Source organism: Brachyhypopomus gauderio, chromosome 4 (genome assembly GCF_052324685.1).
Source record: "Brachyhypopomus gauderio isolate BG-103 chromosome 4, BGAUD_0.2, whole genome shotgun sequence".
NCBI lineage: Eukaryota > Metazoa > Chordata > Actinopteri > Gymnotiformes > Hypopomidae > Brachyhypopomus > Brachyhypopomus gauderio.
The window spans coordinates 23,300,698-23,314,787 of NC_135214.1; the positions used below are offsets into that span (position 1 = coordinate 23,300,698).

The following is a 14,090-nucleotide window of genomic DNA, read 5'->3' on the forward strand; positions in this document are numbered from 1 at the left end:
CATTCCAAATATTTCACTGTTAAATAACCTTTGAAATTCAGTTTTTCATACTTAAATATCCTTTGTATTTTTTTTTGTATAATTTATTAATGACCAATAAATGTTTTTTATATGTATATTTATGTCTTTGCATGTTGACTATTTATTACACTATTGGAAATGAAAAGGAAGTAATAATCTGAAGAAATAATGAGGTTTGTTAATCTTTTTTTGACATTATTGATCATGTCATTTTGGGTGTAGAGAGACGTGTAGAGAGACGTGTAGAGGACTACAAGCTTTGTTAGCTGAGCCACATTACTCTGATTCCGTCTTTAGTGGAGTCCAAGCTGTGTTTTCTCCGTCCTTGAACATCTTCGGGGATTACTCTTCTTCTCCGTGACCTCAATCTGTCTTGCACCCCATTCCCCCAAATTACACCACTTCCCTGTAATCTCCCCCACACCATGGCTGCGGTTAATCCCACCAGGAGGGGGCCATATAAGTGAGCTGTTGGGTGCCCTGGGGGAGTTGATCACTCTGCTCATACATGCGAGCTCTCCCAGCCACTCTCCCTTTCAGCTCCATCCTAATTTCCTCTCGCGAGGGCATCCGTCTCTCTCTCCTTCCTCCCATTTTTCTCTTCTCCACTTCTCTTCCGTCTCCCGGCGGCCATCATGAACGGAACGGAGGGGCCCAACTTCTACGTGCCGATGTCCAACAAGTCGGGCCTGGTGCGCAGCCCGTTCGACGAGCCGCAGTACTACCTGGCTGAACCCTGGAAGTACTCTCTGCTGGCCGCCTACATGCTCTTCCTCATGGCCACCGCCTTCCCCATCAACTTCCTCACTCTCTACGTCACTGTGCAAAACAAGAGGCTTCGCACGCCCCTCAACTACATCCTGCTGAACCTGGCCGTGGCCGACTTGTTCATGGTGATGGGGGGTTTCACCGTCACACTCTACACCGCCCTACATGGGTATTTCGTCCTGGGTGTGACCGGCTGCAACATCGAGGGCTTCTTTGCCACCATGGGGGGTGAGTAGATTATGCAAAATGGGCAATGGGATTTGTATATTTATTTAAAATAATGTATGCCGAACCCTTTCATGGTTTTTAAAATTACACTATGGTAGAGACATTAATATACACATGACGTTAGACTCTGTAATAATAAGAAGGAACACTGATGTGTTTAGGTGAAATAGCACTGTGGTCCCTGGTGGTCTTGGCTATCGAGCGCTACATAGTGGTGTGTAAACCCATGTCGACGTTCCGTTTTGGAGAGAAACATGCCATCATAGGGGTTGGCGCTACCTGGATCATGGCTCTCACCTGTGCTGGTCCACCACTGCTTGGCTGGTCCAGGTAAGACCATGGCAGCCCAGCGAAAGCCTTGTTCTTCAGTACAGAGGCACAATCTGACCCAACAACTCCATGTTCCCCGAGAACAGAATGAAGAGTCAAAGAAAAAACATCTAACGTCAGGCATTTATAATATCAGTGTCTAAATGGAACTGTAATAACAGCATCAACATTGCTCCTACATTTGTGTGTACTTGTGTTTACGCAGATATATTCCAGAGGGGATGCAGTGTTCGTGTGGGATAGATTACTACACCCCAAAGCCTGAAGTCAACAACGTCTCCTTCGTCATCTACATGTTTATACTCCATTTCTCCATTCCTCTCCTCATCATCTTCTTCTGTTACAGTCGTCTCCTCTGCACCGTCCGTGCGGTAACACACACACTGATGAACACGCTCGCCGTATGTTCTCAAATAGAATTGCTATATAAATTGTAGGTGTTGCTGTCACTCAGGTATGTATCTGTGTCATTTTCCAGGTAAATCAGCTTTGTCATTTCCTGAAACTTACCTCTAATTATGATTGGTTGGTCCAGGGGTGTTAGACTAGGCCTATAACCAAACTTTACACAGCAGCAGATCTCCAGGACTAAACACTTCTGAGCATCACCAACACCAACCAAGTCCACGTAGTGTTGATTTCCCTCCTTTTGCCTCCCCCCGTGTGTCTGCACCTCCTCCAGGCCGCAGCCCAGCAGCAGGAGTCTGAGACCACTCAGAGGGCTGAGAAGGAGGTGACCCGCATGGTGGTGGTTATGGTCATCGCCTTCCTGGTGTGCTGGCTGCCGTACGCCAGCGTAGCTTGGTACATATTCGCCAATCAGGGCGCCGAGTTTGGCCCCGTCTTCATGACCGCCCCGGCCTTCTTCGCCAAGAGTTCCGCCTTGTACAACCCCGTGATCTACATCTTCCTCAACAAACAGGTAAGATGGCGTATGGAGTTTGTCACATAGTGTTTATTTGGTGAAGTATTAATGTAGCGTAGTGTTTATTTGGTGAAGTATTAATGTAGCATAGTGTTTATTTGGTGAAGTATTTATGTAGCGAAGTGTTTATTTGGTGAAGTATTTATGTAGCGAAGTGTTTATTTGGTGAAGTATTAATGTAGCAAAGTGTTTATTTGGTGAAGTATTTATGTGGTGAAGTGTTTATTTGGTGAAGTATTTATGTAGTTACGTGTTTATTTGGTGAAGTATTTATGTAGTGACGTGTTTATTTGGTGAAGTACTTATGTAGCGAAGTGTTTACTTGGTGAAGTATTTATTTAGCGAAGTGTTTATTTGGTGAAGTATTTGTGGTGAAGTGTTTATTTGGTGAAGTATTTATGTGGTGACGTGTTTATTTGGTGAAGTATTTATGTGGTGAAGTGTTTATTTGGTGAAGTATTTATGTAGTGACGTGTTTATTTGGTGAAGTATTTATGTAGCGAAGTGTTTATTTGGTGAAGTGTTTATGTGGTGAAGTGTTTATTTGGTGAAGTATTTATGTAGTGAAGTGTTTATTTGGTGAAGTATTTATGTGGTGAAGTTTATTTGGTGAAGTATTTATGTAGTGACGTGTTTATTTGGTGAAGTATTTATGTAGCGAAGTGTTTATGTGGCGAAGTGTTTATTTGGTGAAGTATTTATGTAGTGAAGTGTTTAGCGTCACCCCCCCTCCTCAAACGCAGCGTTGTTCTTGTCTGGTAGTTCAGGAACTGCATGCTGAGCACCGTGTGCTGTGGGAAGAACCCTCTTGGTGCGGAGGAGGCCAGTAACACCACCTCCACCAAGACCCAGACCACCGCAGTGTGTTCAAGCCAGGTGGCCCCTGCCTGACCTCAACATCTCTGACCTCCAACATTCCCAGGAACATTGAGAGCAACTGGGAAACCATCACCAAGTAGCCTCCTGTTGACCAGATGCACATCTCCAATCATTCATTGTCCGATTGGCCGTTACGTTTATGGATAGTCTCCTAAGGGTCAGCACCTCCCACAGTTTTTTTCTGTATTCATAGAGTAATTATTGTGCAAGTCATATACATGTGAAATAATTAGCTAGTCATGTACACTTGAAAGAACAGCATGTTTTTTAAAATTATTTTAACAAGAACTCTGGAGAGCACTCAGATTACACAGTAAATGAACCAGAAGTTTTATGCTGTGTCATCCATCTAAACATGTCCCGAGATTTGTCTCCATTACCGCTAGACCCTTCAAGATGTCAAACTTAAAATGACTGCAATCATCTCCTCCAGTGTCCTCATTAAAAAGTTGACAATGTATTAGCTGGTTCCTTGTAGTGAATGTGGTTTTTGAACTTTGCCGGTTTGTAGCCTGAAGCCTGAGGCTCCTTAGCTGAGCCCGTATCTTCTGGTAGGAGTTACTGGAGATCCTGGCAGGGCGGTGGCGCACGAGCTCATCCAGACAATAAACAGCTGGGTTCACGTGGTTTGCAGGTCTCACGTTTGACCTGTGGAGAGCTATGGGAGAGTGTTGTGTTTGGTGCAGGCCTATCTGAACCAGGCCTATCGTTACAGGACAAGCTAGGATGGAAGGTGTCTTATTGTATATAGTCATGTGAATTTTACTGCAAAATGAAATATTAAAAACTGGCAAAAAGAACCTAGTGGCGTGTCAAGGCTCAGATCCGAAGTGAACAGAAGCAACACCTCATGTTCAACAGTTCTGTTTCACCTGCCCTCACTTCATTAAGACATCGGTATCAACTCAATATGATGTGTTAGAACAAAGTATAAAATGCCTACTTTAACAAGATCTTGCTGCCATTTTTGGCCAGATAGTGAAACATTTTTTTTATTAACAGACAGATACTGGTTAGTACATTTCATAGGTTTATTTGATAAAAATTTCCCTCTTTCTCCACGAAAGCAAAACAATACAACTCACAATTATGTCAGCAGACTATTAGACACAATAATCCATAATAGTTATGCTTGGTTCAGAATCTAAACCAACCAACTTTTTTAAAGCCTTTCAGATAGTCTGCAGCAGTGATCTCCCCATGTCTACAACCTGCAAATCACAAAGGTCCCTAAAGCCACTGCTTGTGTAGCCGTCACCAGTGGTCAAACCCCCTCACTGTGAAGATTACGTCTTACATACCATTGAATCAGATTTATTTAATTTACCCTTAAACACCAACACAAGAAATTAATACAAATTTAACACTTGAAAACACATCAGATTTGACCACGGCTGCCTCGCATGTAAATGTAACCTTTGAACAGTGCAAACGATGAGGATTCTCCCATATCTTATTCTTTTCACAATGAACTTATAAGACTATAAAAATTATACACAAAGCTATAAATATTGCTATGGAAATTTTCACTATACAGTCCAGTGCATCATTGGCTCTTCCCCAGGGTGGGGTCAGTGCGCGGAGTAACAGCAGGAACTCCTGGTCCAATAAGTCCACATGTCAACAGCCTCCCAGTACAAAGTGAACTGAAATCAGTTCCTGTCTTGTGTGAACAGGCCAGCCATAGCAACAAAATATTTTTTGTCTTGTTCTTGTTTTCTGCGTTATATTCCCTCCCGTTTTTTTCTCGTGTGTTTTTGTTATCGTTGTTTTACAGTCGATCACTGCGCGGTTTGCTCGTCCTGTGGCTTGCGTTTCCATTGGCTGTGGGGCTTGGCTCGCAGCCGACGAGGAAGGGTTTTGATTGGCCGGGACTCAGGCTTCACTGCAGCACTCGTAGATGTTGTCCTCCACGAGGGCGATGACCTGATCAAACTTGTGCTGCAGCTGTGTGCGCCTGGCGGTGGGGTTGGAGTCCAGCGCGTTCACCACCTGTGCAGGAGGGTCACACCAGCGCATCAGACTGAAATACGCGTAAAGGAGGCGCGACATTTATTAATACGCTCTCAGATGCATTCATGCATTCCTGACCTTCACCAAGCTTAAACTACACTACTTCACAATCTAGCAATGTGGCAAGAGAAGAAAGCAACTGAGGACAGTTTGGCCCCTATGCACGTACACGCACACGCACACGTACACACACACACACACACACACACAGTGTCACAGACAGTGCCTCCTCACAATAACCAGCAGTTTCAGCCATGCTGCTGTTTTCCAAACCCTCATGCACTTCCTCTTTCATGTCCAACAAAGCTCATTCACTCTGCATCACGCCCATAGAGAATGAACTCAATCATAAGCCTTCGCAATCAGGCCTGTTTCACTGGGCTGCTCTAGGCCTGCCGAGCCTGAAGAATGGGCATTAAAACAGCCCTGGGGATTAGCATCAGGGTGCCAGCACACACACACACACACACACACACACACACACACACACACACACACACACACACTCCATCAAATGCTACACTGTAAGAGGGTTTGGAAGAAGACATATTATTCAGGCGTATAGAAAGGGTGTGTGTGTGTATGTTTGCATGTATGTGGACGTGTGTGAGCGCCTGTATAAGCTTGTTAAGAATTTTATACCAGAGATAAAAGTGTACTGTGTCTTAGTAAGTCTGTGAACCTCCGTGCCACTCTTAAAGACATGTTGCGACATCCATACCTGAGTGCGGTATTTCTTGGCATATTTGTAGATCTCAGTAAGGGCTAAATTGGTGTTAAAGTCATTCCTGTATTTCTGTAAACGACATACATAGAAATGTTTTGAACGGAAGCCATACCAAAATCTACACATTACCTTATCTAGGCAGGTAATACTTAAAATATGCTAATGTGGTTAAGAATGAAAAACAATAGGCAACCAGTTAGCATAATGTAATTTGCATAAATCTGAATGCATACTATATTAATGAATTTAGCTGTCTGTCACATTTAAACTTTTGCGACAACATTTGAAGGAGGTGCTCAGCGACTCACCCGTGATTCGTCAGCTAAGTGGGCGTTCATTTCCTGCTCACTAAGGGGAGACATATCTTGGATCTGCTTGTAATAGGTCTGCACTCTCTTCTTATACTCCGGAATCTCTTTAGCATACAGCAGCTTATTGGTGGGAGAGTCCTGTCAATCAAAACATGTACTTGAATTAATAACGATGGCCACTGTGATTTTTCTCACCTTATCTACAGAAGCAGTATGTGTTTTCTCCTCTCTCGAAGTTATGTTAATCAGGTTGTGTATAGGACTGCAATTACTGAAAGACTACTGCACATCCTTCAGGTGGGTATCTCATTATAGAGGCTGCTTCTTGACTATATAGTATCAATATTCATATTAACAAAGGGAATTATTCTGTGTTCAATGCATTACACACTTTTGTTATAAAAAAAACACAAGGCTTGTTACGGCTGAATCAGACATTTATAAAATAATTAATCCTCGAAAAAGTAATCATTGTGTAATTGTGCCTAACTAATTTACAGCTGTCTCTCCCTCCCCTCTTTCTGTCTCTCTCTCTCTCTCTCTCTCTCACTCTCTCACTCATGTGTCTTCACTCTCTTCCTGTCCAACGGTTCACTCCTTGCAGGGACTCCCATCTGTCTGGTGACCTCTGACCTTTGCCCTGACCCTCTTTCTTCTCCCCTGCCTTGCAGTACCTTTGAGAATGCGCTGTACACATGCTAATTCAGCTCATCCACATACCTTATAATCACCGACCGGATCGCGGAGAAGAGAGGAAGTGTGTGTGTGTGTGTGTGTGTGTGTGTGTGTGTGTGTCAGCGTTAAGCCTTTATCTAAAGAGCATTTTAGGCTGTGGAAATTGAAAACCAAATAGGCAGACAGGAAGCCTAAATTTGAAGGTGTGTGTGTGTGTGTGTCTGTTTGTGGGTGTGTGAGACAGGCTGATTTAAGAGCAGAGAAGGCCGCGAACATGCTGCCGACCTTGGCCAGCAGACAGCAATGAATAAAATCTATGGCTGGAGTGCTGTGTGTACATGTGTCTGCGCACGGGGCCGGAGAGGTGATGAATAGGAACTGTTGTGGGACTATCTCATGGTCGGGGGGTAAAACGGCAGTAAAACGTTTACAGGGGAAGATTAGCAGCTCAGGAGCGCTGCAGGTTAACGCTGCTAAAAGGATGAGAAGTTTATTTAGGGGTGAAGGAGTGAAGGGGCTATTTGGAGTAAGAGGGGTTAGAAGCTCTCATCAGCGCACGCAGCCTGAAGCGTGTGACAGATTTGAAGGACGATGCAAACAGAGATGCCTAATGCTAACTTCACCCAGGTGCAGGTGCAGACACTGGACGTCTGTGTTGACAATACCCTGAGAATTGATTCCAGATGAGGCAAGGTTCATTAGAGAAGTGTGTGTGTGTGTGTGTGTGTGTGTGTGTGTGTGTGTGTGTGTGTGTGTGTGTGTGTGTGTGTGTGTGTGTGTCTTTACCTTCCCCAGCTGTAGGTCAGAGATGGAGCATGCGTCGATAAAAGCCTGAGCTATGACAGACAGACAAGCGTCCATATGATCCGTCTTATCGATGTCAAACACAAACTGGGGGTTCTTCAGAATGTTCACCCAGAAACGAAGAGGCAAACTAGAGGGAGTGGAAGGGACAGTCAGCATCAAACCCCTCCCCCATCCCGTGACCCCTCCCCCATCCCGTAACCCCTCCCCCATCCCGCACCACCTGACTGTGAAAGCATTACACACAGAAGTGTGAAAGTTGATGAAGTCTGTTGTTTTGGCCCCCATGCTGAAGTCTCAGCACACGTACGTCTCTTTCTTCAACCACACCCGAACACGAGGTGCTTTCCAATGGACATGTCATGGCAACAAACCCTGCTAAGTTAACTGCCTGCCAAGAATTATGGGTAATGAAGTCCATCTAGAGCCATTAGCTGCGTACCTGTTGGTCTTCCAGATGTGCAGCGTGTCCGGGTCGGTGATCCCGCGCTTGTCCGCCTGTTCCTCCAGGAAGTCGAAGAAGTACTTGACGGCTAGGGGCGGCCGGTCCTGCGGGATGCTCAGGATGGCCTGGAACAGGTCGTCCAGGAACTTCTGCAGCGTTCCCTGTAGACAGGCAGCGCGGAGCGATCACACCACAAGGTAAAGCCCACCTCCGGCCTCGGTCCACGTGATCTCACGTGCCCGAACGTGACGACGTGGCCACTGGGTCTCACCTTAGTAGACAGGAGACGGGTCAGGTAGATTTCGGGCAGCACCTTTTTCCTGTGACTGTGCCTGTGAGATTTCTTCATCTCTGTGAGCTCATCATGGGGCAGGACCTGCATCACAACACAAACCGCATGCTAAGAATTATAGGTTAACGAAGTCCAGCTGGAGTCAGATGAAGGACGTATTGAGATCTGTGTAACGAGCCGACGTTTTGCATTTATATCTGTTTAACGAACTAACATTTCAACTAACGAGTATAGCATTATTGTTCAGGCTTTCTTCCTTTAGCCAATGGATCCAAGTCAAATTCATGATGTCAGTTTAAAGTTAATTGAATCTCCCAGGCTACGATTACACACCCCACCCCCACGTTCAGCACTCTGAACACTGTACACACAACAGCACTGGTAACAGTAATTGTAACAGCATGGCATACATTGGTACATAATCACCCACAGACCTCAATAATGGGGTGTGTGTGTGTGTGTGTGTGTGTTTGTGAGTGTGGAGCAAGTGAGAAGGTGAAAGAGAAGCACTCTCACCAGATGAACGTACTTCTCCGTGTCCAAGTCTTTGGCTGCATGGAGGAAAACATGAATTCTCAGTAGGGAGGATTTAAAAAAACCCCAGAGACACCGGTAAAAAGGCAGAGGGAATAACACTGGCCTAGCAAAAGGTTTCTGAGTGCGATCCTGAGAGGTAGTGTAGGTATGTGTGTGTGTGTGTGTGTGTGTGTGTGTGTGTGTGTGAAACATGTTGATTGGTACTGGTGCCAGTCAAATGAGCCCCAGCACCTCACCATGACAACAACAGTCATTCACGTCTTCAGATTTACAAACACATCTAAACAAGGCAGATACTCTATATACCCTCATTATGGTGTGTGTGTGTGTGTGTGTGGCACTCAGAAACGTGGTGCCTCCTTCGTTTAGACTCAAAGGTTTGTTCAGAGCAAGAAAGGTGATTGACACTAGTGTGTGCATGTGAGCATAGCTGTGTGTAGAGTAATAGAAATAAAATACTGACTGCAGTCTCCTAAATCAGATGAGAAAAACCCCTCAGTTAGTCGAGCATATCAGTCCTGCTGAGCCTCATACACACACACACACACACACACACACACACACACACACACACACACACACACACACACACACACACACACACACACACTCAAGGTCATTACCTCTACCCAGTGTGTTCTCTCTTTTGTCTTTCATGCTCATGGCCAGTGATGCTCCCTCAGGGATCTGTAATGGGTGAGAGGCCCAAAGGTCAAAGTTCACCAAGTTGAGTTGTATACTGCTCCACTCAGGCAGAAAGAAAATAACTCATTAAGTTGACGAAGTTTACATACTGTGTAATGAGTTAGACAGCCTTCTAACTGAACCAGGACTGAAGAATCACCTCAATCATGGACACGCAGCCACCCACCCACACACACACACACACACACACACACACACACACGCAGCCACACACCCACACACACACACACACACCCACACACACACACACTCACACACACACTCACACTCACACACACACGCAGCCACCCACACACACACACACACACACTCACACACACACACACTCACACACACACACACTCACACACACACACGCAGCCACCCACGCACACACACACACACGCAGCCACCCACACACACACACTCACACACACACATGCAGCCACCCACACACACACACACACACACACAGACACACACACACACACACACACACAGACACACACACACACACACACACACACACACACACAGTGACCCCTCTCAGGCTAAACTGTCACACCGCTAAGCGTGGGGGGGTCACGGCCCACACATTCTGCCCTTTATTCTTTTTCTCCCCGTCTTTGCCCCTTTGGCTCATGCTGGGAAGGGGGGAGGGGCAATTCAGAAAATCCACATTTATTGCAGTTATCTCTCTCTCTCTCTCTCTCTCTCTCACTCACACACACACACACACTCACACACACACACACACACACCTGGTAGTGAAACACTGTGTTGAGCTTCTTCCGGCCGTCCTCCATTACGGAGGTGTTGTCCAGATCCTGAAGAATCCTGTTCCGACAGCCCGCCCCAGGAAACCACTCTGTGGGGCAGATTGAGGAAATTACAATGTTTTCAAAGACATCATAAAACCCAAATACCTGGCACTCAAGTACCTTCACAAAGCTCTTTTATTATTGCCTTTAAACTCTCCTCACAAACGTAGTTAGCTTGTACCTAGGTACCTACAATGGGAACAATTAAGTCAAACTCTTATCTAAAATACTTTTAACTTTTAAAGGCTTTGCAAATTCACTGAATATCCTGATATTTACAGCTAAAAGACATTTATTCAACATTTTTGAAAGAAAGATTTGCTGGTTTGTTTTATGAGTGACTATAATAGCGTTTGGCCATGTCCGCCAGTGTTGCTAGCATCATTCTTGAATTTACATCTTGAATTAAAATCTTAAATTTACAAATCAGTAAAACATGTAAAGGGCACTCAAACATTCTTTAGCAGTCAATATAAGAAAACAAGTTAGCAATGCGTATAGGAAAATTAGAAGAGTTTAATGGACTTTCTATTTGACCAATACATTTTTTTGGAAAATTTTCATTGGTCAAGACTTTGCCATAAGCACCGAGATTGGTCGATCATTTACCTAATTCAACATCCTCTTCCCGAGGCCACTGGGAGTACGGTAGGTTCTTATAGAAGGCTTCTAGAATCTTCTCCTTCAACTGACAGATGGTGTCCGTATTCATCACGCGCACGCTCACCGAGTCCATCCCAAAGCCTTGGAATGACACATTAATGTTCTGGAACACACAGACACGATGTCAGCAGGATGAACGCCGTCAAGGGCTTTTTACCTCAAGCTAGTTTCATTAATCACGTGAAGGAACTGCGAGAGCTGACAGAGGAGAAATGGCAGGCACCAAAACGGCAGGCGACATCAGCAATGGGACATACAGCTAACTGGCATCCATGTTCAGTTCCTTTAATCTGGTCAGGAATTACGCTAATGAGGTCCTCGTGGGAGAAAATGTAACTTTTGTTACCTTATAAAACCTTAAAATTAACTATAATTTTAAGCCAATGTAAACACAGCGTTTAGAACTTTCAGGGCGAGCTTGTAAAATTGATCTGCCTTATGCAACTGTGTAGATTTGCCAAGGCGCAAGCTGTCTTGATCAGGCATCAGTAGACAAGCAGACAGCACACATGATGCAGACGGGCACTCGGGGGGTCAGGCAGTCATAGCTGAATGGCAGGAAATGAGGTCATCAACCAGCGTCAACCAGTAGCTCACCAACGGCTTGGCCTCGATGTTCTCTCTGAGGAGCCACTCCTCGTTCAGCGTGTAGCGCGCCTTGCCCGTGATGGCGTCGATCGAGCCCTTGTTGATCTGCTGCTTGATGGCACACAGGAGCAGGAAGAACGGTTCGCCGACCGTCTCCTGAAAGAAGACGAGGGTGTTATAAGGAGATGTTACGAGGAGGTGTTACGAAGACATGTTACGAGGAGGTGTTACGAGGACATGTTACGAGGAGGTGTTACGAGGACATGTTACGAGGAGGTGTTATGAAGAGATGTTACGAGGAGGTGTTACGAAGACATGTCACGAGGAGGTGTTATGAGGAGATACGAGGAGGTGTTACGAGGAGATGTTACGACGACATGTTACGAGGAGGTGTTACGAGGAGGTGTTACGAGGAGGTGTTACGAGGAGGTGTTATGAGGACGTGTTACGAGGAGGTGTTATGAGGAGGTGTTATGAGGAGGTGTTACGAGGATGTGTTACGAACAGGTGTTACGAACAGGTGTTACGAGGATGTGTTACGAGGATGTGTTACGAGGATGTTACGAGGAGGTGTTACAAAAACATGTTACGAGGAGGTGTTATGAGGAGATGTTATGAGGAGGTGTTACGAGGACATGTTACTAGGAGGTGTTATGAGGAGATGTTTCGAGGAGGTGTTACGAGGACATGTTACGAGGAGGTGTTATGAGGAGATGTTCGAGGAGGTGTTACGAGGACATGTTATGAGGACGTGTTATGAGGACGTGTTACGAGGAGGTGTTACGAGGACATGTTACGAGGACATGTTACGAGAACATTTTACGAGGACATTTTACGAGGACGTTACGAGAATGCATCAGCAACTCGGAATGCAAAGACACTGTTGGGGAGGAATTCTGAGGAATTCTCGTGCGTTTGAAACGAGACTTCACACACGATGAAAGGGATCCTGCACTGAACTCTGAACCAAGCCCGCACACTCAGCTGCTGTTCTCCAGGGGGCGGGGCTTGCTCACCACCTCGCTCGTGCCCGCTTACCTTGAGGTAGCTGTACATGCAGATGGACATCCAGTTGGTCAGCATCTTCTCCACCACGGACTCGGTGCGGCGCAGCATGAGCTTGGGGTTCTTGGAGGCGGAGGCGTCGATCAGGTCCACCAGCAGATCCTTCATGATGCTGGTGTAGTACTCCAGTTTGCCATGGAGGGCGATAGTGAGCAGCGAGGCCAGGTTGCATCTAGACAGGCAGACGGGCAGGCAGAAAGAGGCGAGACACACACACACACACACACACACACACACACACAAACACATCAAAGGGTAGTGGGGGCAAAAAGAGGAAAAAGGAAGAACAACATGTTAATCAACAAAACATGGTCATTAGCTTGCTGCATCTTACTAGTGAGAAGGAAAATAATGACTGGAACTTCTAGGTCTCAAGATCTCAATGGCTGGAACTTCTAGGTCTAAAGATCTCAAGAGTATCAAGATAATACTTTCTAGGAGCCTTTTTGCTCTTGCCAAATCCAGAACCAGGATATGTGGTTGGATCTGGGAAACGAGATTTCTTCGGCAGATACCAAACATTCTTATTCCATTTGGACATAATGCTGAGAGAGCCATGGACTGCGGCTACAACTCACAACATGCATCAGGCTATCTGAGTGTCTGCTCCCTTTTTTGATACAATTACTCAAAGCCAGATGGTGTTGGCAGCATGACAGAGAAAAACTAGCCAATAATTACATTTAAACAGTTCAATGCTTGTCAATCAAAGTAAACACACTGTAAATCAGAGCTTATTTGCACTCCGGTATGGCAACAAGCAACATATATGGCTTTTAAAATCCACATGACCACCGAGTGCTGATCACGACAGCCTCATGTTAACCAGAACACTGTCTTGCGAGTGTGTGTGTGTGTGTGTGTGTGTGTGTGTGTTCTTTTTGGGCAACCTGTCTCGGACGGCGAAGTCCTTCTGCTGTTCCAGTGCGTGAACAAAGGTGACGAGGAAGTGCTTATTATTGAGCAGAGTGGAGAAGAGAATGATTCCTTCCTCAATGTTGGGTCTGGTGGTGTTGGAGGGCTGAGAGAGAAAGAGAGAGAGAGAGAGAGAGAGAGAGAGAGAGAGAGAGAGAGAGAGAGAGAGAGAGAGAGAGAGAAAATAAATGTGGGTGCTGAATCATCAACCCTGGAAACAGTTTAAAAAAGAAAAAAATCCTGAACTTTTGAAGAGAAAAATCCCGAAGTTTTGCAACATCATATTGAATCATATTCACACGAAGCGAGGCGACCACAATCCTGCCTCATCCAACCACCACGCCGAGCACGCACGTCAGTCTTTAGCACAGTAAACTCAACAGTGGCAGCAGTGCGTCC

General features: G+C 45.5%; 2 protein-coding genes across 2 annotated transcripts in view; one reads left to right on the top strand and one right to left on the bottom strand.

Annotated features, from left to right (window-relative positions):
* Positions 1 to 250: 250 nt before the first annotated feature.
* On the top strand, positions 251 to 3,750 carry exorh (extra-ocular rhodopsin). Its single transcript, XM_077003129.1, has 5 exons — positions 251 to 1,017; positions 1,179 to 1,347; positions 1,553 to 1,718; positions 2,030 to 2,269; positions 3,035 to 3,750. Exons 1-5 carry the CDS (start codon positions 657 to 659, stop codon positions 3,161 to 3,163), a joined length of 1,065 nt encoding a protein of 354 aa, XP_076859244.1. The 5' UTR covers positions 251 to 656; the 3' UTR covers positions 3,164 to 3,750.
* Positions 3,751 to 4,168: 418 nt separating this feature from the next.
* plxnd1 (plexin D1) overlaps positions 4,169 to 14,090 on the bottom strand; it is a 44,970-nt gene continuing 35,048 nt past the window's right edge. Inside the window, 13 exon segments of the mRNA XM_077001268.1 lie at positions 4,169 to 5,143; positions 5,886 to 5,960; positions 6,200 to 6,340; positions 7,664 to 7,811; positions 8,124 to 8,287; positions 8,398 to 8,502; positions 8,935 to 8,969; positions 9,579 to 9,642; positions 10,401 to 10,507; positions 11,070 to 11,226; positions 11,721 to 11,867; positions 12,750 to 12,948; positions 13,667 to 13,797. Of these exon segments, the coding sequence (XP_076857383.1) occupies positions 5,027 to 5,143; positions 5,886 to 5,960; positions 6,200 to 6,340; positions 7,664 to 7,811; positions 8,124 to 8,287; positions 8,398 to 8,502; positions 8,935 to 8,969; positions 9,579 to 9,642; positions 10,401 to 10,507; positions 11,070 to 11,226; positions 11,721 to 11,867; positions 12,750 to 12,948; positions 13,667 to 13,797 (1,590 nt within the window). The 3' untranslated portion in view covers positions 4,169 to 5,026.